Raw genomic sequence first — 27411 nt, forward strand, 5'->3', positions numbered from 1 at the left:
CACAAATATGTAGACATCTTCATTCTCACAATGAGTTTCTGAGTTCTCTCATCCTTCCAACAGAGTTTGTTTCTCTGAGGTAATCTGGGAACAGGTTCAGTGCTGCAAATACATTGCAAAAGCATTTCCTGCTAATTGAAATTTGTCATTAATAATGAAAACTGTTTATTATAGGCTTCTCTAAAACTGTGAATATTTCACTTTAATTTTATTTAGGCTAAATTATTATTTTATTTAACAAACCAACACAAGCTCACGACAATTTGTGTTTTGGCACTAATAGCAGACTTGTTTTGAAGGGCATCACCTCAAATGTTATTTGGTATTCTTTTTTATAGATAACCGACCAACAAAAGATACATTAAAATTAAGTTAAAAAAATATAGCAAACAAAATTCGTTTCAAAAATACATTTTTTTCCAAGAAAAATGTACAAATTATATTTTCGTTTGTGCCCCTCCACTACTCAACTATACGGGTGCATGATTTGTTTTGCTCTGAGGAAAATAAGGATTTAATGAGTGCTTCTCTGTGATTGTATCCCAAATCTCAGTTATTCATTCATTCATTTTCTTTTTGGCTTAGTCCCTTTATTAATCCGGGGTTGCCACAGCAGAATGATCCACCAACTTATCCAGCACATGTTTTATGCAGTGAATGCCCTTTCAGTTGCAACCCATCTCTGGGAAACATCCATACACACTCACTCACACTCATACACTTCGGACAATTTAGCCTTCCCAATTCACCTGTACCGCATGTCTTTGGACTGTGGGGGAAACCGGAGCACCCGGAGGAAACCCACACGAACGCAGGGAGAACATGCAAACTCCACACAGAAATGCCATCTGACACAGCCAAGGCTCGAACCAGCGACCATCTTGCAGTGAGGCGACAGCACTTCCTACTGCGCCACTGTGTCGCCCATCTCAGTTATATATTTGCTAATTTTTTTTTTGCATTATTTTAAAGATTATGTCTTGAGCATCTGATTTTTCCTTGCTGCTGCTTATGTGCCTTAATTTTCTCTGTCTCACTCGTGGCAAGTTCAGGTGAGGGAGTGTTTAATAAGCAATCCATGGCAGGAAAATCTACATTTAGATTTCAAAGAAAATACCTTAATATTAAAAGGAATCATAAGTTTGATGCTATTCATGTCGTAATGAATGCCCTTAAATAATGTAGTTATTAGTTGTCTGCAAGCATCACTGTTTATTCAGATTGAAATAAGATTTTCAATCAAAAATTTCAATTGGGAAAAGAAATATTGTTATAGCAACACTTGTGACTGCTCTGGGAAATAACGCTGTTGTAGACTTCATAGGATGACTGATCTTGAAGGAATGTGTAGTCTGGCACATTTGTTACCCACAACAAGTCAAGATTTTATCAAGAATAAAAAAATCATAATCTGACATAGTTACTTTCGTAAACGACAATAAAAATCATGTGATCTGACCAGGACTTTAGGCTTCCTAAGTACTTCCCCTGGATTTCCCTGACTTGGATAAAAATTATCTAAGAGTGAAAAGTAGGAAAGGTGGAGAAATATCTGAGTACTGTTAGTGATAGCGGTGAGAGAAATGACCTCTGAAGATTATTGATTGGATTAACAATATAACTTCCTTTTGAATTTGTTCAGATAAACAACACAACTGAAAGTGGGCGTCACGGTGGTGCAGTGGGTACCACAAACACCTCACAGCAAGAAGGTCGCTGGTTTGAGCCTCGGCTGGGTCATTTGGCATTTCTGTGTGGAGTTTGCATGTTCTTCCCATGTTCGCGTGGGTTTCCTCTGGGTGCTCCGGTTTCCTCCACAAGCCCAAAAACATGCGCTATGGGTGAATTGGGTAAGCTAAATTGTCCATAGAGTATGTGTGTGAATGAATGTGTATGGATGTTTGCCAGTGATGGGTGGCAGCTGGAAGGGAATCCGCTGCATAAAACATATGGTGGATAAGTTGGCGGTTCATTCTGCTGTGGCAACCCCAGATTAATAAAGGAACTAAGCCGAAAAGAAAATGAATGAATAAATGACAGCTGTCCTAGAAATAAACATTTGAATTTGTACATTTCTTAAACCATTCAGCTGATCTCTGGGTGTGGCGAGAGCACTTTTAGCTTATCTTTGCATAGATCATTGAATCGGATTAGACCATTAGCATCTTGCTCAAAAATGAGCAAAGAGTTTTGATAACTTTTCTACTTGAAGCAAGACTCTTCTGTAGTTATATTGTGTAATAAGACTGACAAGTATGAAAGGTTGCTATTTTCTAGGCCGATATAGCTAGTAACTATACTTTCATTCTGGCGTAATAATCAAGTAACTTTGCAGCAGGCACAGTGGTATTATGTAGCATGACCGGAACATGCTCCCTGTGCTCCCAGGTTCTCACATTGGACGTTACAGTTACCTATAGCTGGGGACTATTTTCATGTGCTGCGTAATATCATTGTGCCTGCTGCAGCCATGATACTGCAGCAAAGTTGCTTGATTATTATGCCAGAACGAGAGTATAGTTCATAGACATATTGGCCTTAAAAATAGTAACTTTTCATATTTTGTTGATCTTAATTTGTAATGTAACTACAGAGTGTCAGAGAGCTTTAAATAGGAAAATTATCAAGACTCTTTGGTCAGTTTTAAACAAGATGCTAATGGTCTAATCAGATTCCATGATTTATGCTAAGCTAAGATAAGCAAATTGTGCTTCATGCCAGACCCAGAGACCAGCTGAATGGATTCAAAAAATGGTCAAACTCAGCTATAGGGGTCTTGTAAAATGAATTTGTATTTTCAAACAAAGTGGAGAAACATTAGTGGTCTCTAATGTTAATGGTGGTTTGAGACCACCAGGTTTTTTGAGCCATTACATAGCCAACAAATATAGACCTGGAATCACCTTTTTGGTGGGAACAAATCCAGCTTGAGCACCAGCAATGTATTTGGGAAAAGGGGCATAAGGGATCTGACAAAAGTTCAAAGACTATATTTACAGAGATGGCTCACTCAAATTACTAAGAATGGAAAAAGGTGCCAAACTCATTATGACACAATAAGCCCTGCCTCATAAAAGCCCCAATCACCACACTGTGCCCCTGCCAACTGAAGCTCCAGTTACCATAGAAACAGATATTGTTGCTGATTTGAAATAGGTTATTTAAATGTGAGTTGGCAAGTGGGGTTTAAGACTTTGTTATTCAAGTGTTTCAAAGTTGGATTTGCATGAGCAAAACAGCTACCCTGAGGCGCTGCAAATACGGTCATGGACAAAGCTGACATTTCTCAAATATGACTTTGATGATCCTCCTTGCACTGACCTCAACAGTGTACTGGAACCGCGTGTAGAATTCCACCTGGACACCCCTGTTTTCTCCAACAGCGTCCAGGATCATCCGCAAGAGCAGCTCCCACAGACTCTGCAGAACCCTGAGGTAGACAACAATCAGAAATGTCACGTTTACAAACACAGTGACCTCCTTCACAAGCAGTTAATTGCCACTTTACAGTGTCCAATTTTCTTGAAAAACATGCTCCAGTGGTAAATCTATGTGTCATTAGTGTTATCGCTACAGTATGTCCCCCTTAGCATGCTCTTATCGGTTAATGAAGTAATTACCTTGTTAGATTCTCTTTAACCAGTGACTCATTGAGGATGACTAGAGTGTCATCTAGGTACTTCATCAGCGGAGCCACAGCCTAGAGCAGTTCATCAGAGAACCATATGTTGAAAAACAAATTAAGCTATGCTAAGATTAAATAATTAAATGTTCTTTCTCTGTTTATTCATACTTGCCTCATCATTGTTAATAGAGTCAGGAGAAAGGCTGATGTGCTGAATGCATCTCCTGAGTTCAGGAAGCATCTGTGTAGGAAATGTTTTTTACAATGAGCACAAATTACTCAGTCAGTTTGTGCAGAAACTGCAAAGCTAATGAACCAATTATGGATGTGTTTCAGAAAAAGCATTGTTAACAACCTATAGTCAAAAGTTGTTTTAGTATGTGCTGTCATATATTTATATATGTGATTTAAAGGGATAGTTCATTCACAATTAAACACATGCACTCAACCTAAAGTTGTTTTTTTTTTAGGTTAAGTGCATACAAAAGAATATATTTTTGAAAAATGTTACTGTAGAAACATAAATATTGATTTCCATAGCAGGAAAACAAATGAGATGTATGTCAATGGTTTCCTAAATTTTTCAAAATAATTTATTTTGCATTCAACACAAAAAAAGAAGCTAAAACAGGTTTGTGACAAGTGATGAGTGAGTTAATTATGACAGAATTTTCATTTTTGTGTGATTCTGAAACGTGAAATTGGGTATATTCACTGGCCATATAATTTGGCCAGTACAATTTTTGGTACCCAATGTAATGTGCATTTATATTGCGAATTTATTGTGTATGGGCATACACCCAAAGCACTTCACAATCATGAGAGGGGGGTCTCTTCACACCACCACTAGTGTGCAGCATCCACTTGGATGATGCAACGACATCCACAGGACAACATCACAACATCTATAGGGGGAGTGTAGAAACAGTGACAGAGCCAATTCAGTGGATGGGGATGATTGGGAGGCCATTGTGGGAATATAAATTTACATAATCTAGTTCCAAATTAACAATAATCTATATATAACTGAAAAGTTATATTCTTGGGGTCTGACATTAAAACCTCATGCTCCCTGAGCACAGGCTGAGCCAAAGTGATGCAAATGCTACGGGCAGGTTGTCAACGACTCTTCCTTTGACTAAACTAGTCATGCCTGTTTTCTATGTCTCCACCTAGCCACTTCCCTCCTCATAAAAACATATTATAGACTTATGGTAAAACTTGCAGACTGCAGACTTGTAAGAGACTCCAGTAAACTCTTGCAGGCTTGTGGGCATCTTGAAGACTCGGACTAACCAACACGTCTCAATAAAGGAATTATTCTGCTTGTTTGAGTCTCCTGGACTGGGTTCTCTTCACTTAATATTTTTACAACACCATGATCGGTAAGGGCAGATTAAGGGAATTTGGCCAGGGTTACACCTCTACTTTTTACGAGAAGGTCCATGGGATTTTAATGACCACAAAGAGTCAGAACCTCATTTAACATCTCATCTGAAAGATGATGCTCACTGACAGTATAGTGTCCCCATCACTTTACTGGGGCATTAGGACCCATACAGACCAAGGATTGAGCACCCCCTGCTGGCCTCACTAACATCAATACCAACAGAAACCTAGTTTTCCCATGTGGTCTCCCATCCAGGTAGAACAGGCTCAGCCCTGCTGACCGGTCTGCAGGGTTGCAGGGTGATATGGCTGTGGCCCAGGGGTGTAGCCTGTTTTAACCTAATGGTACAACAAAGTTGGCCCAAAAATGAAAATGTATTTACCCTCTAGTGCAGTGGTCACCAAACTTGTTCCTGGAGGGCCGGTGTACTGCAGATTTTAGCTCCAACCCTAATCAAACACACCTGAACAAGCTAATCAAGGTGTTACTAGTTATACTTGAAACACCCAGGCAGGTGTGTTGAGGCAAGTTGGAGCTTAACCCTGCAGGGACACTGGCCCTCCAGGACCGAGATTGGTGACCCCTGCTCTTGTGGTTTTAACCGTTATGAGTTTCTTTTCTGTTGAACCCACAAAAAAAGTTACTTAGAAAAATTGGAATCCTTTCCATAGTAGGAAAACCAATTACTCAATCGTTAAAGGTATTCATACTTTTTCAAAATATCCTCTATTGTGTTCAACAGAAGAAAGAAGCTGAATGATGAGTGAATGATGACAGAATTTTCAGTTTTGTGTGAACTGTCACTTTAAGTAGCGAGTTACATTAATGTATAGGAAACACGCTCAACATTTTTGTTCACAGAAAAACTATATTTATGTGCAGTGTGCATTAGTGTCAGCAAAGCAGGCTTGTATTTCCCCATAGCTCTTGATATAATCATATCTCTTAATGGTTGTGCGCTTTGATGTATGCTATTACCCTATCAGTGAGGTGTGTGATTAGGCGCTTGGCCTCCCTCTGCAGGTCGATATCCGCGTTGTAGAGCTGCCCGTTCAGAGACTTGTTGACCTGCTCTTTCCCTTCCAAGCCGCACGACTCCTCCATGGCCTGCTCCACCCCCCGCCAGTCCATCTCCCGCGGCAGACCCCCAAGGTACACACGAACATTCTCGGTGCTATTCAGAGCGACACAAACCTGCCCCAAAAAGGCAGCCAGGAAAAGGAGGAAGGGAGATCGGAAATGAGGAAAGGAGAGGTAAAGTGTGGAAAGAACAAAAAGGAGGTCTAGATGGGACGGAGGTAGAGAGAAAGCACATAGTGCAAAATGAAAAGGGGGCGCTAACGAGGTCAGACGCACTGTGACACTGGCGCACCACTGAGACGTCAGTGTTGTCAGGGAAAAGCACTCAACGCTGACATTTACTTCGCTCATAATGAAAGCCAACCCTCCCCTCGCCCAGCCAGAAGCGACTATACCTGCACGATGAAACTCTTGTGGTCTCGTCCCAGCTGGCCCCTCTCAATCTTGCGCTTGATCAGCTCGGCGTAACACACCGCCTCGCTGCAGAAATTCTGCCACACATCAAGAAAGAATTGCGTTACGAGGGTGAAACCATCAATTCTCATTTTCCATTACGAGCATGCTTTTTATTTTCAATGTTTATGACCGCTTCTCTCCAGCTGTGCAAGCTTAAACTGCATGCTTACGTCCGTCAGCCGGGTGATGAATATGAAGGCTCCCGCTGAATCGGGCCACGCTAGCTGGGCCCAGAACTCCCGCACCTGGCTGAAACACGCCGTAACGTCCACTGCTGAGGAGCTGTGTTTGGTCTGACTCTGGATTGACTCCAGCTGCAACATTAAAATACACACGTCACAATATGTGGCCAACACATACTCAAAATAGCCTCTCGACAAGTGTTTAGTGTAATTCATTTTCTTTTTTGCACTGCATGAGGTTTAAATCGAGAAAGCTGTGATTTCTTTTGTGCCTTTATCTCAATATTAACTTAAAAAATCTTCTCTGCTGTGATCTAGCTAGGACCATGTTTCCAAGAAGCATTATAAACCACAAAAATATTCAAAATAAACTCTTCTTCTTACACTACCTAACAAAGGTCTTGTCTCCTATCCAAGTTTTAGGAACAACAAATAATAACTTGACTTCTAGTTGATCATTTGATATCAGAAGAGGCTTATATGAAATGCTTCTAGATTACGCTTATTTTACCTAAATAAAATATGGCCAGGCCTTGATATTTAATTATTTAATCAGGACAGTAAGGTCTGACTCTGTTTAGACAAAAGTCTTATCACTTAACAGAAATAATGTACAGTAAAGTAAAGTACAGTAAATATAAAGTCATGGTGCAATGGAAAACTATTAATATTGTGTATGACTCCCATGAGCTTGAACGACTGCATCCATACATCTCTGCATTTATTAATAAAGTCATCTGGAATGACAAAGAAAGTGTTCTTGCAGGACTCCCAGAGTTCATCAAGATTCTTTGGATTCATCTTCAACGCCTCATCCTTGATCTTAACCCAGACATGCTCAATATTGTTCATGTCTGGTGACTGGGCTGGCCAATCCTGAAGCACCTTGACCTTTGCTTTCAGGAACTTTGATGTGGAGGCTGAAGTATGAGAAGGAGCACTATCCTTGAAGAATTTGCCCTCTCCTGTGGTTTGTATTGTAATGGACAGCACAAATGTCTTGATACCTCAGGCTGTTGATGTTGCTATTTACTCTGCAGATCTCTCGCATGCCCCCATACTGAATGTAACCACAAACCATGATTTTTCCTTCACCAAACTTGACTGATTTATGTGAGAATCTTGGGTTCATGCAGGTTCAAATAGGTCTTCTGCAGTATTTGTGATGATTGGGATGCAGTTTAACAAATGATTCATTGGAAAATTCTACCTTCTGACACTTTTCCAAATGATCAACTAGAAGTCAAGTTATTATTTGTTGCTCATACAGCTGGAATCAACAACAAGACTTCTGTCAGGTAGTGTAGTGTTTTAGTATTTCAACATAGTTTAATCAAGTGTGGCATTTAACATTTCTTTGTGATGACTGCTGAAATTTACTTTCAATTTACCACTGCCAGTATGTTTAATGTGTATGAAATTCAGTGGGAGCAAACATGCTGTCTTTGAAGTAGAAATGATTTTACACTGGCATGCACTAAAACAATAGCAGTCGCACATGTCTTGGCTTGACAACGTGTCACCCATCTTGTTCATCTTCTATATCATATTTTTTCTGACAACTTTTATACAGGATTGCTATCCCTATCCCTTTACAATGAATCTGCCCAAAACACACCTTCCACCATATTGTGTGATCTTCAATGACAAAGTAGATAAGATTATGACAGCAGAGTCTTGTGATTCTGCAGGGACACACTGCAGAACGTAATTTCTCAAATGTTCATGTTAATTGCACTCGAAAAAGACTGGGTTGTCACAACTGGGTTAATTGACTTATTAACCCAGTGGTTGTGTTTTTCCTCATTTGGCTCAACATTTCGTTAAAACAGCCCAGCAATTTTTAGAGAGTGGATGTTTAGGAGATAGTTTGAGAATTTTTGGAAAGTGGCCCAGACTGATTAATGTGCTGTTATTTTAGGCTATTCTTTCTGACATTGTCATTGGAAAACTGATATTGGCTGGCTATATATTGTATTGTGTCCAAACATGTTCCTGAAGGGCCAATGTCATGCAAAGTTTAACTCAAACTCCAATTACAGACATGTGAACCAACCAATCAGTTTTCACACCCACTAAAATTTCAGTGTTTTGAAGTACCCCTGTGTTAACCCAACATTAAGTCAAATATGGAGAAATCCAACAATAGGGTCTTTTATTAATTCAATTTAACCCAAGAGTTGGGATAGTCCATATCTGACCCAGAATTGGGTTAACACAACATTTTTAGAGAGATTAATCTTGGTTTTTGGTTTTGGTCAGAAGCTCACCGGATCCATTTCCACTGCTTTACGGATCCTCTCGGTGGATCTTTCATGTACAATCTGCAGCCATTTGTGAATAGATGTCTTGAACCAGTTGTGAAATACAGTAAGAGCCAACATCTTAGTGTCCCTGTAAAGAAATTACCGCATTTATTCAAGCCGATCATGAATTATCCCTGCTCACGCTCATTCAATCAAGAGTATATGTAAACACTCATGAACATTCATTGTTTGCAAAATAGCTAAGTCAATGAATTAGCTCTCATGCACATGGATGAAGAGAAGCTCTAATGACTAACTTGAGAGGCAGGTACTCCCTGAAGCGTTTGAGGGATTTGAGCGACATGTAGAGCTCAAACAGGGTCTCTCCCATGGTTTGGGTGAGCCGTGAACTCTCCTGCTCCAGATTCCCACATACTCGCTCCATTGCTACATTCACGTCATCCGCCACCTGGAGAAACAGCACAACATTAAAGCTCCATCTCTATCGTCAATCCGCATTTATCAAGGCAAGGCTTATTTTTAACAGAGATCTATAAGTGTTCCCAAGAGAGCTCAAACTTACAAGCTTTTCTAACTGCCGGTAGGAGATGCTGAAGAAGTCAACCTTCACAGAGCTGAAAGACAAGACAAAAATGTCCCTTCTGTGTTTTCTTTTGCTTTTAGTGTGCCCTTTTTTAGTGTTCACCAACTCATCTCATTTACTGAAGTGTATTTTCCCCCCAGTCCGTTTCATTTGTCTTTTTCATCCCAGTTTAATTCAGAGATGGCTATATATAAGCTATTCAAAGCCTTGCAGAGAAGTCTGCCTTATTTTGAAGCCAAATAATATATGCTATATTTGTTTGAACATCCCAGCCAGCCTAACCCAACACTAGCTATGTTTCCATCAATCTATTTTTATGCACGTTTAGAAAAATTGCATAAAAATTGCTTAATGGAAATACCAAGATGCACATAAATTTTGAAAATGCACATAAACAAAACATGTGCACAACTGAGTAGGAAACTTTTTATCTGGTAAGAAAAAAATGCATACACTACGATAGAACAACATTTACTGAATAAAATTCCAGCATCTGCATCCAAAAAAAAGACATGTGGTTTTGTTTTACCAGATCGTGTGATAACAAAGATGACAGGCATATTTGTGTAGACAAAGAAATCTGAGAAAATAGTAAAACCATTCATCTGTCATCAAAGAGGTTTGGTATTATCCACTTGTAAAGTCCTGATGTATCGGATTCGGTGACGTACAGAATACTGTTTCTGGGTACAAGTAGCCCGTTTGAATTGAGAAAATATTAGTTTATGGACACTTTTTAGTCATATCACACACTAAAGTGAATTTTATATAAAATCATAGTGTACACATCAGTCTCTGCACTTGCTCCATCACAAATACCAAAATTTTAACAATTTATAAAAAATGTATCACTTTCTGGCCATCTGATATTAGGCATATATATATATATATATATATATATATATATATATATATATATATATATATATATATATATATATATATATATATATATTGATCATGATTTACGAAAGTATTACATCGCTTTGTAAACGTTTATTATTACCATTTGATGAGTCTCCCCATACAGTTTGATAGAGCGATTGGACCTGGAAGCCGCTTCGCGTGACGTCACACTTAACAAGGGGATTACTTTACCTTCCAGAACTGTTTTGAGTGACTGCGCTTATTGCACTTGTCTTCATCCTCTGAGGAAACTGTTCTTTATTCGCAAATGTTTTATGCAATATTCTAGTTTTGAACCAGTTAATTTGTATTGATGGAAAACATAGCTATTGGCTAAATAAACAGCATGAATTTAAGGTGGCACTATCTTGCTGAACAACCAACGGCAGGCAAGGGGTTGGAAACCGATTTGAAAGCAACCATTTTTTAACTCAAAACTTCCAGAGATATCTTAAATAAGCTATTCAAAGCATTCAAGAGAAATGTAGACACTGCATTTTTGGGTTTGATCAAATCAGATATCTAATTCTTTGAGAGTTCCAAACAACCAAATCTTGAAAAGTCAAATGGCAGACAGGTAGTGTGGCCTGGAAACCTGTTTGAAAACAGTTCTAAAATCACATTAGTTTACTGTAAATTCAAAAGGGCTACAAAAGATACCTGTAATAAAGCTTGTTGTAGACATTTTGTCCTTTCTGCACATCAGCACATACTGCATCCACCACCACAACCAAACGCCTCAGCTGCTCCTCTAGAGTCTACAGAAATTAAATTCAGTTTAATTCAATACACGTTATTGCCCCCAGTAGGGAAATCTGTCTTGGACCCTAGGCCTGCATTTGCATACACTGAACAAAAAACAACATAACAACACAAATCGACAATTAAATGCCATTCAATGACGAGAATTACATTTTTAAAAGTCTAATTGATGTAAATAAAGCACAAAGTAGATAATAGATAAAGACAAAACAACTTAAATACAATGTAAGCTTTGGATCAAAATGTCTGCCAAATATGTTTTAAATATCAATACTCACCCCTTCGTCTGGTTTAATATTTGATATTATTCCTTCATACCACTCAACTGTGCCTTTCTAATTTCAAAAACAAACAAACAAAAAAAAAGACAGAATGAAAATTACATACCACAATAATGTAGAAATTCATCCATAGTACAATAAAACATGCTCCATGTTTTATTTCACTAAAATCACTGTGTATTTGGCCCCCAAAATATTTGGACACTTTTAGACTTGTAAACCAAACTTACTGTTGAACTTTCTGAATGTCACTGCATTACACTGAGATACATAATATCAGCTAGACCTTTTCTCAGAGCCGCCTTCTGTTTTCTAAGCCATTTTTTTGCAGCGACCTTTAACCACCCGGTCTCAAGTGGATGTATGAAGTCAGTTCTTCATCTGTTCAAAAAGGTGTCCTAGATTGACTACATAGATTGTGGAGGACTACAGGTGTACCACTGACATTTGACAACAATGTCACAAAATTAATGTCTACAATTTGAAGAATGCATTTATTTAATTTGAAACCTAATTAACTTATTTGTTTATGAGTTTTTCTTGCAGTTTTTAGATTTTCAGCATATTTACTTCAGTCGTTGGTGTCACTTGATCCTTTAGAAATCATTCTAATGTGAAAATCTGCTCAAGAATCATTTATCACTACTATTATCATCAATTTTACAAAGAGTTGTGCCTCTTAAAGGGGTATGGCAAGGGCGAGGGTTGCTCTTGACATTGGTAGGGACATACATCTCTAGAGCGCATGTATTGAACAGCACAAATTCTGTTTCACACTTCTAAAAACATGATTAAAGTACTTAATAATATAAAATAAACACTTAATAATATAAATAACAATCCTGTCCCATGCTGAAAAAGTCATTTGCATGATTTTACTGCAGTCTGGTCTGAGGAGGTATGAATGTAGAGAAATTTAGAGAGGTGTGTGATGCAATTTAACTGTTTTATCCGGATTATTGTTTTTCATAATCAAAACTGAATTTGAATTAATTTAGTTAATAGTAATTAATTCTACGCCCTTGGGGTATGGAATAATCAATCAAAATTCCATCCTATTTTGTCCTATAAGAGGTTACCTTAAAGCTCAAAATGCCAAAATAGCCAAAATGCCTTGGTTATGGAATGAGCCACTTTTTTAAACAATACTGTGACTAAACTCCGCCTCCACAGAATATCAACACCTACTTCTACGTCACTGCCTGTTTAGCTCCACCTACTGCTTCATGCATGTAGGCAAATAACAAATACTGATCTATGTAAAAAACTAAACGATAAAGTTGTTCAGAAGACAAGAAGAAACAGTGTGGTGCAATGTCTTTCCATTGTCTCCTTCAGATCCCAATAAGAGTAAATAGTAGATGAACTTTTTAAACAAAAGTCCCAGACTTCGTCAGCAAGATCATGGTCCTTTTTTTACTATTTACTTCTCAGTGCCTATTATGCTGTGTTCAAACGAAGTGAGTTCAAAGCAGGACAGAAAATAATCTAATACTTCTAAATGTTAATGCTTTTGATTTAAAAATCTTGATATTAGTGGATGTCACAGAACATTCACTGTCCCCAAACAAGTGTTTTTGAGCACATGTGTACATCTTAGCCAGTGAATTTTCAGTGTCCAAATACCTTTTAGAACCACGGTACATCTCACAGTTGGTCTGGACGACATTATTACCTTTATAACTGTTGCTATTTCCAAATGCAGTTCACTGCGGTTTGAACACACCGCTCTAAAGGCTGCCATCGACTGCATGTGACCGACGCTCCTGAAGCACACACATATACACACACATACACAGCAGTGGATCAATACCCAAAGAGCAGTTTCAGCCACACTATCTGAAACCTGAATATACTATTCCTGTGTCTCTGAGCCCAGTGTACTGTACTACAACACTAGAAAACCCCACAGGATATCAATTTTTCTGTGTCCTGCTACCCAATACTGATCTAGCCAGAGGAAGTCAGAAAGGGCAGATCACCATGAGCCCTGCTGCAATTGATGGTGGAAAATTTTGAATTCAAATGGACTTATTTTGGTCCTCCAGCCAGGAAATCGACCGGATGAATGCCAGTTTCTGTACACATATGTGCAATTCTCCTGACAAGTGTAGCAATGGCGGTCATTTTTGATCTTTTGAGAACATTTATTTTGGTTCCTGTAAGAAAAACGGCTCATAAATCACACAGAATTAAGCCATTTGAAAGTGTAAAAACGCTGAATGTTTTCTGTGAGGGTTTTGGCAAAGGCTATAGAATACACATGATGTGTCGCTTGTTTAGTTTTGAATGGGGAAAAGTGTAACAGTCAATATGGTGAATGAAGCCCTGCCTTCTAGCACAGGAGCCAATCCGCGATCACTATAGACCAAGGTAGGGTTGCGCCAGCTGTTCGTAAGTTCTTTCTTAAACTGGAATGTATCTAATTCGTTCTCATTTCGCTTGCACCACATGTTCTTAAGGCAAACCGTAGTTAGTAGGTTATAAGCTCTTCGTAAAGTCATGCGTAGTCACATTGAATGACTTAATATCCAATAAAAAGCATTTGGATTGTTAAACTACCTTAAAATTCTGGAACTAATGCATCTATTTATGACTGTCCTATGAAAATGAAATTATAAATCACATTTTTATAGTACATTATATTACAGTCAGTCACTAATAACAGATGACGCACACATCTGCATCGCGAGCCGTGAATACACACGAAATACACATGACGTTATCAAAATATTAAACTTGATTTTTTTTTTATTCTACACATGAAAGAGAAAAGAGCAGGGAGAAGAACTCAGTCGTGAAGAAATTCTCGTTTTAATTGATGGATACGATCAACACAAACACTCCTTGAAAATAATGGAACTCTTCTTTCACAACCCGAAAAAAAATACAAGATTTGGGAGGAAAATAAGGCTGTGGGTAGAAGGAGATCATTCTTCATTATCATCGCGAGCTCCTCTATGTAAACTAATCTTACTGTCTTCTCTTTTGTACCGTTATACATGGGGGAGGCTGCCGTAAATATTTAGGTGAAACGTAGCGTTACGTTTAAACTAAGTTTAGTGGTGCAACACAAAAATATTTAATAGTGTGTAAGTTGTAACGTAGTGTCCCTTTAAGTTACAACTAGGCTTCGTTTTAACTTACGCACTCCTGCTGCAACTGGCCCCAGGGGTGTCCAAACTCGGTCCTGGAGGGCCGGTGTCCTGGAGAGTTTAGCTCCAAACCTAATCAAACACACCTGAACCAGCTAATCAAGCTCTTACTAAATATACTAAAAACCTTCAGCCAGATGTGGTTCAAGCTAAACTCAGCAGGACACCGACCCTCCAGGACCAAGTTTGGACTCCCCTGCTAAAAAGACGATTCTCTGTAAAAGGGGCTCGGACTTGACATGAGCTTCTGCAGATTTTGTGTGATTCAAATGTTTAGAAAAAGAGAGTTTTTGTTTAATTGTATTGGTGATTCCTAATACGAAATTTAATAGTAAGCTTGGCAAGAGATTTTGGAGATTTGATGTTTCCCCATTCAAACATTACTCCCTGAGAGGCATTTCAAAGATGGCTGGCGAGTGAAATTACTTGCCTTAAAGGAACTTTGGTTTGGATTGGGGGAAGAAGACATAATTTGGCCCAATCCTGATTCTACCCCTCGCCCTTTGAAACAGAGTGTGAAGGGGAAGGGTTTCAAAATTTACGCCTAAGAAATGGAGCTGCACTACGACATGTCATCATATGTCATGATGATTTCTTGCTTCATAAGAGATCGATGATCACGACTGGGTAGAATTGGAATTGGGCCATAGAGTCTGTACAGTATAGAAAGCATTACACTTATAGAAAGTGTGTGTGTGTGAATTGTGTGTGTTTCACAGATATTTGTAAAATGACATGGGTATGCCCTAGGTTTTACAATATTGAGTTAGGTTTATGAGGACTTGAGTCCTTGTAATTCAAAACAAAAAAAAAAATTGTTAATTTTTCACATTCAAGATTTGCCACAGGTTTTCAATGAGGGTTGGGTTTTGGGGTGTGTGTGGGTGTGATTTTACCTCAGCATAAGCTCACAGCGTATGATTGCAGCAGAATTGTTGCAGGGGAATACTTGACGCATACTCTTCATTTGAGACAGGCAGTAATCACAGTAAAGTCTGAAGCTCTCCGCCAAGAGACCCTCCTGCACTCAGAAACATAATTACAGACTGGACCCAGATGAAAGGAATTAGCTCCAAACTAGAGCCTTAGGGGGGAATTCACCAAGAATTAATTAAACCAACTTACAGCGACGTTTATTTGCACATGCCGTGCTGTTTTAAGCACTCAATTCGCTAAAGAAATTACGTCATAAATTAGCGCCAATTGCAATCTGCAACTCTTAAGTTCACAGTGCCTGTTTGTTTATAAGCATTTCTTGAGAAAAAGATTGGCAGTCGCTACTGAATAAAGTGGACATGAAATGTAAATTCACCCTATGTATTTCATAACTTAAAGACGTCGTTAATTTATTATAGTTTTTATAAGTCTGTACTTTTTAATTACAGTCCTCTCTTGGGTGGAACTTTCTTGCAATATAAGTACTGCAATGTTAGTTTCAGAATTGCCATCCCAATCTGACAAAAATGTAACTATTAAATTATGTGAATCGCATGAGTTTGTACAAAATTTTATTTTAATTCAATAAAAATTGTATGGGTGACGCAGTGGCACAGTAGGTAGTGCTGTCGCCTCACAGCAAGAAGGTCGCTGGTTCGAGCTTCGGCTTGGTCAGTTGGCGTTTCTGTGTGGAGTTTGCATGTTCTCACATTGTTCACATGGGTTTCCTCCAGGCGCTCCGGTTTCCCCCACAGTCCAAAGACATGTGGTACAGGTGAATTGGGTAGGCTAAATTGTCCATAGTGTATGTGTGTAAATGAGTGTGTATTGATGTTTCCCAGAGATGGGTTGCAGCTGGAAGGGCATCCGCTGCGTAAAACATATGCTGGATAAGTTGGCAGTTCATTCCACTGTGGCGACCCCAGATTAATAAAGGGGCTAAGCCAAAAAGAAAATGAATGTATGAATAAATTTGTATGTCATTTGTACAAAAATGTACTGTACATACAAATTCATATGTTTTAGCCACTTATTCATTAAAATGCTATGAAATTATGTTGAATTTGCATCTATCCAATCAACAAACAATACAAAACTAAGTTTCTGCCTAATTTTTCAGGTAGATGCTTGTCATATACTAACAACAAAATTGGGTTAGGTTGCAATTTTATATAACTATGGAAGACTGCCTGATTGAAGTAGATTAAGATCCAGTATTTAGTTAAGGTATACTTATATTTGCCTATAAAAAACAGCTCAGAGGGTTGTTATAAATTACAGGTGTCCTGGGGGCCGCAGATCTGCACAGTTTAACTCCAACCCTACTTCAACATACTGTACTTACCTGTAGGTTTCAAACAAGCCAGAAGGACTTAATTAGTTTGATCAGGTGTGTTTAATTAGGTTTGGAACTAAACTGTGCAGAGCTGTGGCCCTCCAGGAACTGGACTTGACACCTGTGTTATAAATGATCACACTTTTGAATCGTACTAAGGAAATTGTCTATTGTTTTTCTATTTAAACATAATTAACTTTTACAGAGACTGTTCTACTCAAATCTCACAACTTTTGTGGAATCTTATATATCTCAGATATGTTTTTTCTTTCCACTGGCCCGTATGTGCATTTGACTATAAATCACAATGGTGCCGAACTTCATTGTTGATAATAATGAATAAGTAAATGACTAACATAGATAAAACAATGTTATAAGTTTATTCATTCATTCATTTTCCTTCGGTTTAGTCCCTTATTTCTAAGGGGTTGCCACAGCAGAATTAACCGCCAACTATTCTGGCATATGTTTTATGCAGTGGAGGCCCTTCCAGCCACAACCCAGAACTGGGAAATACCCATACACTCTCGTATTTACACACACACTCATACACTCTGGCCAATTTAGTTCATCCGATTCACCTATAGTGCATGTCTTTGGTCTGTAGGGAAAACCAGAGCATCCGGTTCTTGCTAACCACTGAGCCACCTGGTTGCCCGGTTATAAGTTTAATAATTCCATTTAGAAATAATGTCAAACAGACTAGCAGTAGCTCTAAATAAAACACAATGTTCTAATCCAAATAACCAATCCAGTTCTGTGAATGAAAAATCCAAATTGACAAGAGCATGAAAAAATCATCCATTATTTTTTTTAAAGAAAATGAATCTTACAAAAACTGTACTTACATTTACCAGAACCAGAAAACACTGATAAAAAAACCTGAAGTGTGTTGAATTCACCCCAGTCTATAAAGCCCCTCAGATCACTAAGCCCCAGACTGATCTCCAGTCTCTGCCCAGACATTCAGGGTCAGCGAGCTGTTGTAAAGACGCACCAGCTCTCCTTGCACAGCCGTATCCTCCCACTCGGCCTCCACGGTTTTCAGCAGCCTGAGGAGCAGCGCGTAGCTCATTCTCTGAGAGCGGTGGTGGCTGCTGTAACACTGCCAACGGCTGCAAACACATGCAGAAAACATCCGGTTTGCACACTAGTGTCAGTCTCACTGTTGGCAGGCATGTGGATCTGAAGCATGCAGAGACTATCAGGACGGGTCTTGGTGTTATAAGCGTTTGCTGTTTTCATGCTGTTGTGCTCATCCTGTCAATAAACATGCAGTAAACAGACGAGCAGTGTTGGGGTAATGCATCACAAGTAATGTAAGTAATGTAATCAGATTACTTTCTGTAAAGTAATTAGATAAAGTAATGCATTACAGTACTTTGTAAATTCCGCAAAAATACTGAAGTTGCTTTTAAACAAATAACATAAGTTACTTGGTTATCCCGTTTATAAATGGACAGCTTTCCTGCTCCTGCGTTGAGAGAAAAAGTGTATTGTGTATTATGTGTAAACATGATACTGTAATTACTGTGATTGTAGCTTAAATGTGAACATGTATTTACTCTTCTCAGCTCCACAAGAACAGATTCAGTGTCCTCTAAATTGAATAAAAACTGTGAAATATAACTCTGGATATTCACTGATGCATTCTAATGTTTATGTGAAGAATAAAAACAGTCATTAAAACTATTGTTTAAAACGTGTTGAACAAATATTTTCCCCGTTAAAGCACTTGGGCACTTGGGAAACATTTGAAAAAGAATTAAATGATGTTGACTTCATCTGTCAGTTTTTTATGTTATAAATAACCAAAATACATGTAATACATGTAATTTTTTTGGGATAAGATTGGTTTGTTCTTCATAATTTCTTCATAAATTATCCGCCGGAGATTATTCGACCTGATTAATTTAATAAAAATAAAACTCCAATTCTGGTTAAAATGTAAAGTTTTGAAGATGTAAAAGTTCAGCACAAAAACAAAATGAAAAATGCAAGTAAACAATTATTTTGGAATCGAATTGTGACACTAAGAATCACGATCGGATTGTTTTATCTGAGCTGTGCAGGAACCGTACAGACGTGAATTAAAATTTCCTTCAGCCTGAGGTTTATTCGCACTGTAAAAAAAATTGCTGTAAAATTTACAGTATTACTGGCATATAAACTGTACAAGTGCACTGCAAATTAACAATTACAATTGGTGCTGTAGTTTTACACCTGTACATTTTGGACCTGTAAATTGAACCGAATTGCTGGCAACTAAAAATGCTAGCAATAAATTCTACAGCAATTTTTCACAGCGCCCTTCATATTTCTATTTTGGTGTAAAATGGCCATACAAGAAAAGAAGATTTTTATAATATTTCAAGCAAGCAAGTCAAGTCAAGATGAACGAAATACTACACTCTCCTTAAAAACGTAACTGTTACACTTACTGTAGTTACTTTCATTAAGTAATGTGAGATTGTATATCATTACGTTCAAGCACATGCCCTTTTTTCTCATGGATAAAAGAATGCCCCTCAAAAATGAATGAAAGTGACCCCTGCTTTTCAGTTCGCGATTGGCCACCACCTGCCCCCGTGTCATCACTTTGAGCACATGCCCCTCGAAAGGTCTCTGCATGGCCCTGGTTACTTTAAAAGTAACTTTCCCCAACAATGCAGATGAGCTTTGATTTCACTACAGGTGTAGTAATTGATACTTACATGATGGCCTGCTGCAGGGGTGAGAGGTCAGCCTGGACTGCATGATGGGACAGCACTGTCCATGCAGCCGCACACACTTGGCCGTTCCAGTTATAAGGCTCTTTCTGCGAGTAAAATTGTATCATTGGTTATAAATAACTCAAAACTTGATAAGAATGTGAATTTTAAAATATTTAAAATGCACCTGAATTTGATTATGCTCATAGTCCAGAATCTGACTCAGCATCTTCTTGTGAATGGTCACGTTGGAGGCCATTTTACTCATTGCTGTGTCTCTCTGTTGAGCAGAAGAAAGAGGAAGTATTATATACTGTATTATAAAGAGGAATGTTAACTTTAAATGAATGAAACTCATAACCTTGACTTTCTAAACATGTTTAACGAAGCGTTTAAAGAACCATCTAATGTTTGGTCAGGAAAATTTTTTATATGAAAATTTTTTTTTTGTTTGTTTTTAGATATTAATTTATTATAGAAATTTGAAAAAGTCTCTTAAGCTATCTGAGGCTGCATTTATCTGATTAAAAAAAAAACTTATAAAGTATTACATAATTATAAGTGTAATTAGTTGCATGTTCATTCAAAATTCTTCCTAATATGCTGATTTGATGTTCATATCCACTACTATCATGTTGAAAATAGCTGCGGTGCTAATTTGTTTTGCACAGTATATATAAAAGTGATGTTTTCATCAGGATTCCTTGATGATTAAATAAAAAAATGCATTTATTTGAAAACTATTTCCTTACAATATTAAACATTAAAAAAAATCTACTGTGTCTTTTGCTTATTTGAATGCCTCTCTATTGAATAGAAATATTTATAAACAAATAGAGAAATCTTACTGATCCCAAACATTTAGATAGTATTGTAACCGCTTTTGTTCATTTAAATTGTGATCTGCATTTTTGAGCATGGATAAACATTGAATAAAACATGTTTCACAGTAAAGACTCTGAACTATGCAAAGATGAAAGAATACAATTTAATGGGAGTTTTTTCTAAATATGAAAATTAGCTTTTAATCAAAGGCCAAGTAAGAAGGGATTTTAACTACAGCGGTTTGAACTGCAGTTCTGCCGAACGACTAAAAAGTTATCAGTATGATAGTGAAAAACTGTACATTTCTAGTCAAATCCTCCTTCAGCAATCTTATACCAAATACAAAAAAAAGCGCAATTTTAATAGCTATAATGTGGGAGTGCGCTGCTATTATGTGATTGTATTGTTTTGCAATATGGAGAAATTAAGTGTTGATGTTAAATCAAAAGTAATTCACAAAATACTTGAAAATGAAATGATTTAATGACAATAATTCTCTATGGTTACAACTGAATTAGTTACAAAATAACTGTGTAAAATGATAAAACATGAAATGATAAAAACATATGATATTAATTGTGCCCAAATGTAAAATAAAGTTCCCTGAGAGAGAAGGACAGAAAGAGAAAGAGAGAGAGGCGGGGAGGAATAGAGAGACAAAGAGAGTAGGCCCCGAAGAGAGCTGTGATCCTTGTTGATTAATAATAAGTTAATGGTTACTGCCATTTTTAAAGTAAATAACTAATAATATACCACAAAAAAGACTTGTGAGACAGGATAAATGTAATAATGTTGTAAATAATGTTGTTTTTTTCATTCATTCATTCATTCATTTTTTTTTTCAGCTTAATCCCTTTATTTATCAGGGGTCGCCACAGCGGAATGAACTTATCCAGCATATGTTTCACGAAGCGGATGCCCTTCCAGCTGCAACCCATCACTGGGAAACATTCACACACATACACTCTAGACAATTTAGCTTACCCAATTCACCTATACCACGTTTTTGGACTTGGGATGGAAACGAGCACCCGGAAGAAACTCAATCGGACAAGGGGAGAACATGCAAACTCCACACAGAAATTCCAACTGACCCAGCCGGGGCTTGAACCAGCGAACTTCTTGCTGTGAGGCGATTGTGCTACCCACTGCACCAGACCAATTGATTCACTTCATAACACTACAATATGTCAAATATATCAATCTTGCTTTTGTCTGATGTTGAATTGCTTTGAATATCCATGAGCCATTCAGATATTATTGTAGCTGCTTTTGTTCATTTAAATTGTGATTTGCAGTTCTGAGCATGGATAAACATTTTAATGGGGATGTTTGCCTAAATATGAAAAATCTGCATTCAATTTAAGGCCTTTACTGTTTTTTTCAGAGATGATTTTTAGCTGAAACTGTGATCCTTGTTGATTAATAAAAAGTCAATGGTTACCACCATTTATAAAGTAAATAACTAATAATATACCACAAAAAAGACTTGTGAAACAGGATTAAATGTGATAATGTTGTAAATAATGTGCAGTTTCTTTCACAGACTGATCATATCACTTCATAACACCACAATGTGTCTGTAGCAGCCACAAATATATCAATTTTGCTTGTGCCTGTGTGTTTCTATGACTCTCAAAGTACTGGTTGATGTTGAACTGTATTCTTTGAAAATCCATGAACCATTCAAATAGTATTATAGCTGCCTTTGTTCATTTAAATTGTGATTGCATTTCTGAGGGTGGGTAAACATTGAATGAAACATGCTTCACAGTAAAGACTCTGAACTATGCAAAGATAAATGAATGCATTTTAATGGGCATGTTGGCCTAAATATGAAAATCAGCATTTAATTTAACCCCTTTACTGTTTGTTTGTTTTTTCAGAGATGATTTTTAACTGAAACTGTGACCCTTGTTGATTAATAAAAAGTCAACGGCTACCAATATTTATAAAGTAAATAACTAATAATATACCCCAAACAAGACTTGTGAGACAGGATTAAATGTAATAATGTTGTAAATATTGTTCAGTTTCCTGCACAGACTAATCATTTCACTTCATAACACCACTATGTGTCCATAGCAGCCACAACTATATCAATTTTGCTTTTGCCAGTGTATGTTTTTAGGACTCCCAAAGTGCTGGTTGATGTTGACTTGCATTATATGAATATCCATGAACCATTCAAATAGTATTGTAGCCACTTTTGTTCATTTAAATTGTGTTGTTAATTTTTGAGCGTGGGTAAACATTGAATACAACATGTTTCACAGTAAAGACTCTGAACTTTGTGAAGATGAATGAATACATTTTAATGGGGATGTTTGTCAAAATATGAAGATTAGACTGAATTTTCTTTTCAGAGATGATTATTATCTGAAACTGTGATCCTTGTTGATTAATAATAAGTCAATAGTTACTACCATTTTTAAAGTAAATAACTAATACTATACTAAAAAATACTAATGTCAATTTTGTGAGACTAGATTAAATGTATTAATATTGTAAATAATGTTCAGTTTCTTACACAAGCCAATCATTTCATCACAATGTATCTGTAGCAGCCACAAATATATACATTTTGCTTTTGGCTGTGTTTGTTTTTATGACTCCCAAAGTTCTAGTTGATGTTGAATTGCATTCTATGAATAACCATGAACCACAATTTCAACTAACAATCGTCATTAATGTTCAACCGAAGAGAAAATGTGTCCTAAATATGTCTAGGGGATGAATAACTGAACAGCAGACTTTCATATTTGCATAAAATATACCCTTAATGAGAGCTGGTCTCGGATGAACAGCAGTACCTGGGTTGTGAAGAGGCGCAGAATCAGATGACATTCTCCCTGAACTTTAGAGGCACTGGATCTGGGCTCCAACTTAAACCATTTATCATAGCCAACCACCGGGATCTCCTGGAAACAGACGGAGAGTGGTGCAAAAGTAGGTTTAGTGACAAACTTCATGAGTTGCCTCACTGTTGTTGGATCTTAATCGTGCAGAATAACAGCTCACATTCAACGGGATGTTGATGCAACCCAGGAAATCATCAGCATTCTCCTCGCTCCCTGATGCAGTGGCTCCGTTAGCCCTCACGGATTTGGCAATTTGCTTGAAATATCTAATATTATGATGCAACAGTTTGAGTCATGCATTCGGCGTGCGTTTGCAGAAAATGTGTTAGATGCATCTCAGGCTCATTAGCTTTAAGACAACAGACGGCTGTTGTTTGATCTACCTGCCCATTCCTCTGAATCCACTGATTTCATTCAGCTTCTTACAGGCCTCCGCAACTGAAACATCGTCATCGTGATCCCTGGGGTGAAAAATAACAAGCAAAACAACTTGTTGGTTAGAAAAAAATAGAGATGACTGTTCCAGCTCTGAAAGGCGGTTGTTGATGTTGATTGGTCTTACCATATGTCCAGATGGAGGAGGTCATTGTGAACATCATCGATGTCGCTGTGGAAAACAAACACATTTGAAAGTGGTTATTATATATAGTTGAAATCAAAACTATTAGCCCTCCTGTGATTTATTTTTATTTATTTTTTTTTAATATTTCCCAAATGATGTTTAACAGAGCCAGGAATTTTTCGGAGTATTTCCTATAATATTTTTTCTTCTGGAGAAAGTCTAATTTATTTTATTTCGGCTAGAATAAAAGCAGTTTTTAATTTTTAAAAAAACATTTTAAGGTAAAATTTATTAGCCCTCCTAAATTTTTATCGACTGTCTACAGAACAAACCATTTTATACAGTGACTTGCCTAATTACTCTGACTTGCCCATTTAACCTAACTGACCTAGTTAAGCCTTTAAATTGCGTTTGAATACAAGTATCATGGAAAATATCTAGTAAAATATTATTTTACTGTCATCATGGCAAAGATAAAAGAAATCAGTTATTATAAATTATGTTTAGAAATGTGCTGAAAAAATCTTCTCTCCATTAAACAGAAATTGGGGGAAAATATACATTGGAGGAAAATAAATTTGATATCATCTAATAAAACCCTATTAAATTTTAACAGAATGTCATACTCACAAAACAAAGTGCTCGTTCCACACGGGGTTAAGTGTCTCTGGTTTGACTTCGGTCACCTGGATGTCCCGTCCTGCCAAAACCTCCTTGACGCTGGAACGTTTCTCTAACTTTTCCCGTCTCTTGCGGAAACTGAACTTCCTCTCTTTCTTCTCCTCAGTGTCTTTGGGTGATTGTCCCAAGAGGATTCCCAGCATGCAATAGGGGTCACTGTACCCTACACAGCACCCATAAGCAAACATTTATAATCTTATAAAGCTGGTTAAATGCAAGTGAAGTGTCTACTTTTCTTATGTTCCATTGCCATTTAGCTTAACAGATAAATTTGTGTAAAAATGTAATAACATTCTTCATTCAACAACAACATTCTGACCTACTTATTAAAATATAAAAAATAATGTGAGGAAAATTTATTCTATGGTAAATTACTTCATGCTGATAAATGGGTTAAATGTAGTGGTTTAAAAGATAGTGGCAAATAATACAGATTTAAAATGATAAATAATTAGAGTAACACTTTATTTTGATGGTCCATTTGAGAATTAGTAGACTGTCTGCTTAATATCTGCTGATACTGCTCTTTCAACAGACATTTAACAGACTATAAGAAACTTTGCAAGTACATGTCAACTTACACTAACCCTAACCCCAACCCTAACCCCAACCTAACAGTCTACTTATAATCTAATGAGAATTAGTTGGCATGTAGATGCAATGTAACTTAAATTCAACAAACGGACCATCAAAATAAAGTGTGACCATAATTAGTATTTTATTTTATTAAAATTATTTTTAAAAAAAATTAATTGACAATTAAGATTTTTCGTAAACTATTGTTACTTTAAGTCACATTATTGCGGTGGTCTCTTGTAAATCTTAGTTTTTTTTTTTTTTTTTTTTTTTGGGGGGGGGGGGGGGGGGGGGGGTAATAAATAACAACAAACAACTGAAAAATTTTGTCCCTTTAAGAATTTGGCTATGCATTTTTTGGCTCTTTTTTTTGGAGATTTAAGGCCTGATTTTCTTAACAGTGCAAAGTATTAGTATTAAACTATTAAACTAAGTATCAATCCCATAAATTCACTGATGTGAGTGTCATGGCTAGGATATACTTCAAGTGAAACTGAAGACTAATGTATTTCTGAGCAAAACTGACCTAAGCATAGTTCAATTGGACTAGATCAGGAATTTAAGACAGCTTGCCAAAGCAAACTCTTTAGAAATGTTCAATTTGGCTGCTAAACTCTTTCGAAACGCCATTATAGGCCAATGGTAGATCAAAAAAGTTTATCAGCCAAAGAGAACTTTTGACAATGCGATAAGTACAGTAGGTTTGGCTCTAAGGCTCCACCTTCTTTGAATTGGTACTTTCCTGAGCACAAATTTCTCTGTTCAGTCTGTTCCCAGCAGGCACATGACATTAACATGACGTCAGATTGATGTTGTACCACAACGTCGTGGGGGCGTTGCATTTTGGGTGAAATGAAAATCCAATCAGCAGACAGATGTTGGTTTTTGGTCACTTTCCAAGGCAAGCTAAAAACAACTAAATATCACCGTCTAATCTATCAGACATTGGATTTTGGTTGCCATACGTGATAAATAAATGTCAGTATTTCAAGCAAATATCAACATCATTTGACGCTATTTGACATCAAAATAACGTTGTACTTGGAAGCTGGCTAGACACTGAATTTTGGTCACCTGATGTCACAACCTAAATCTAACCTAATATTAACTTCTTATGATGTGTGCCTGCTCGGTTAAGGTCAAATATTGCATAAAAATTCAAACAAGCTGCTTTATAGTAGAAATTGAAATAAATAAATGTGACATGACTTGACTGGAGTATCAAATTACAGAGCAGTTCTGCAAACACCTTATCACTATGATTAGATGCTTTCCTAACTCTTCTCACTGTTTATTTTGTTGTTGGGAGTAAAATTCAACGCACATATTTATATATACATAAATCCCTCTCAGCAGTGTCAAAATAGTAACACTGCTCAGGTGTTTTGAACTTCTTTCTACCCCTAAACGAAAATGAAAATAATTTTGCTCTGAATATATTGGGGGCTCGATGTTCTGAGGAGGATCTCCAGATAAGTGCAAATTAAAGAACAAAGAAACAGCAGCTCATTTTCCATGATGATGAACACAATCTATCAAAACCAGCACAAACCAGCACAGAAAAAAGAAACTAATAACGATCTAACACCACATGAGGGAGAGTAAATGATGGGTTAATTAAAATTTTTTAAGTGTAAGTTAAACCGTTAAGCTAAACTGCATTAAGCCAAAAATTGGTTAAGACTTTGCTGTTTTGGGGGCATTAATCCTTATCTGCTGTTGAAGATGTTTTCATCCACACTGTAAAAAAAATTCTTTCCCAGCAGCTGTGAAAGTTTACGGTAAAATAACAGATGTTAAATTACAGAAATTTACCGTAAAATAATAGCGATTAAATTTCAGAAATTTATTGTAAAATAACGGATGTTAAATCACAGAAATTTACTGTAAAATAATGGTCATTAAATTCCTGAAATTCATCGTAAAATAACAGACGTTAAATTCCATAAATTTACCAAAAAAAACGGCCATTAAATTCCAGAAATTTACCGTAAAATAATGGCCATTAAATTCCAGAAATGTATCATGAAATAACAGACGTTAAATTACAAAAATTTACCATAAAAAATAGCCATGAAATTCCAGAAATTTATAGTAAAATAATGGACGTTAATTTACAGAAATTTATCGTAATATAATTGGCATTAAATTCCAGAAATTTATCGTAAATAATGGCCATTAAATTCCAGAAATTTACCGTAAAATAATGGCCATTAAATTCCAGAAATGTATCATG

At 37.0% G+C, this 27411-nt stretch overlaps 1 protein-coding gene across 1 annotated transcript in view; it reads right to left on the minus strand.

Annotated features, from left to right (window-relative positions):
• baiap3 (BAI1 associated protein 3) overlaps nucleotides 1-27411 on the minus strand; it is a 123093-nt gene that overhangs the window by 14495 nt on the left and 81187 nt on the right. The window contains exons 8-28 of the mRNA XM_056454231.1: nucleotides 24549-24762; nucleotides 23919-23963; nucleotides 23740-23817; nucleotides 23517-23622; nucleotides 23309-23416; nucleotides 19858-19950; nucleotides 19674-19777; nucleotides 17957-18074; nucleotides 15584-15708; nucleotides 13208-13298; nucleotides 11530-11586; nucleotides 11150-11247; nucleotides 9563-9614; nucleotides 9297-9448; nucleotides 9004-9127; nucleotides 6722-6865; nucleotides 6491-6586; nucleotides 5994-6209; nucleotides 3798-3866; nucleotides 3621-3700; nucleotides 3322-3430 (exon numbers count right to left, since the gene is read on the minus strand). Of these exons, the coding sequence (XP_056310206.1) occupies nucleotides 3322-3430; nucleotides 3621-3700; nucleotides 3798-3866; nucleotides 5994-6209; nucleotides 6491-6586; nucleotides 6722-6865; nucleotides 9004-9127; nucleotides 9297-9448; nucleotides 9563-9614; nucleotides 11150-11247; nucleotides 11530-11586; nucleotides 13208-13298; nucleotides 15584-15708; nucleotides 17957-18074; nucleotides 19674-19777; nucleotides 19858-19950; nucleotides 23309-23416; nucleotides 23517-23622; nucleotides 23740-23817; nucleotides 23919-23963; nucleotides 24549-24762 (2279 nt within the window). The remainder of the gene's footprint in view (nucleotides 1-3321; nucleotides 3431-3620; nucleotides 3701-3797; nucleotides 3867-5993; nucleotides 6210-6490; nucleotides 6587-6721; nucleotides 6866-9003; nucleotides 9128-9296; nucleotides 9449-9562; nucleotides 9615-11149; nucleotides 11248-11529; nucleotides 11587-13207; nucleotides 13299-15583; nucleotides 15709-17956; nucleotides 18075-19673; nucleotides 19778-19857; nucleotides 19951-23308; nucleotides 23417-23516; nucleotides 23623-23739; nucleotides 23818-23918; nucleotides 23964-24548; nucleotides 24763-27411) is intronic.

This window comes from Danio aesculapii, chromosome 3 (assembly GCF_903798145.1).
Source record: "Danio aesculapii chromosome 3, fDanAes4.1, whole genome shotgun sequence".
NCBI lineage: Eukaryota > Metazoa > Chordata > Actinopteri > Cypriniformes > Danionidae > Danio > Danio aesculapii.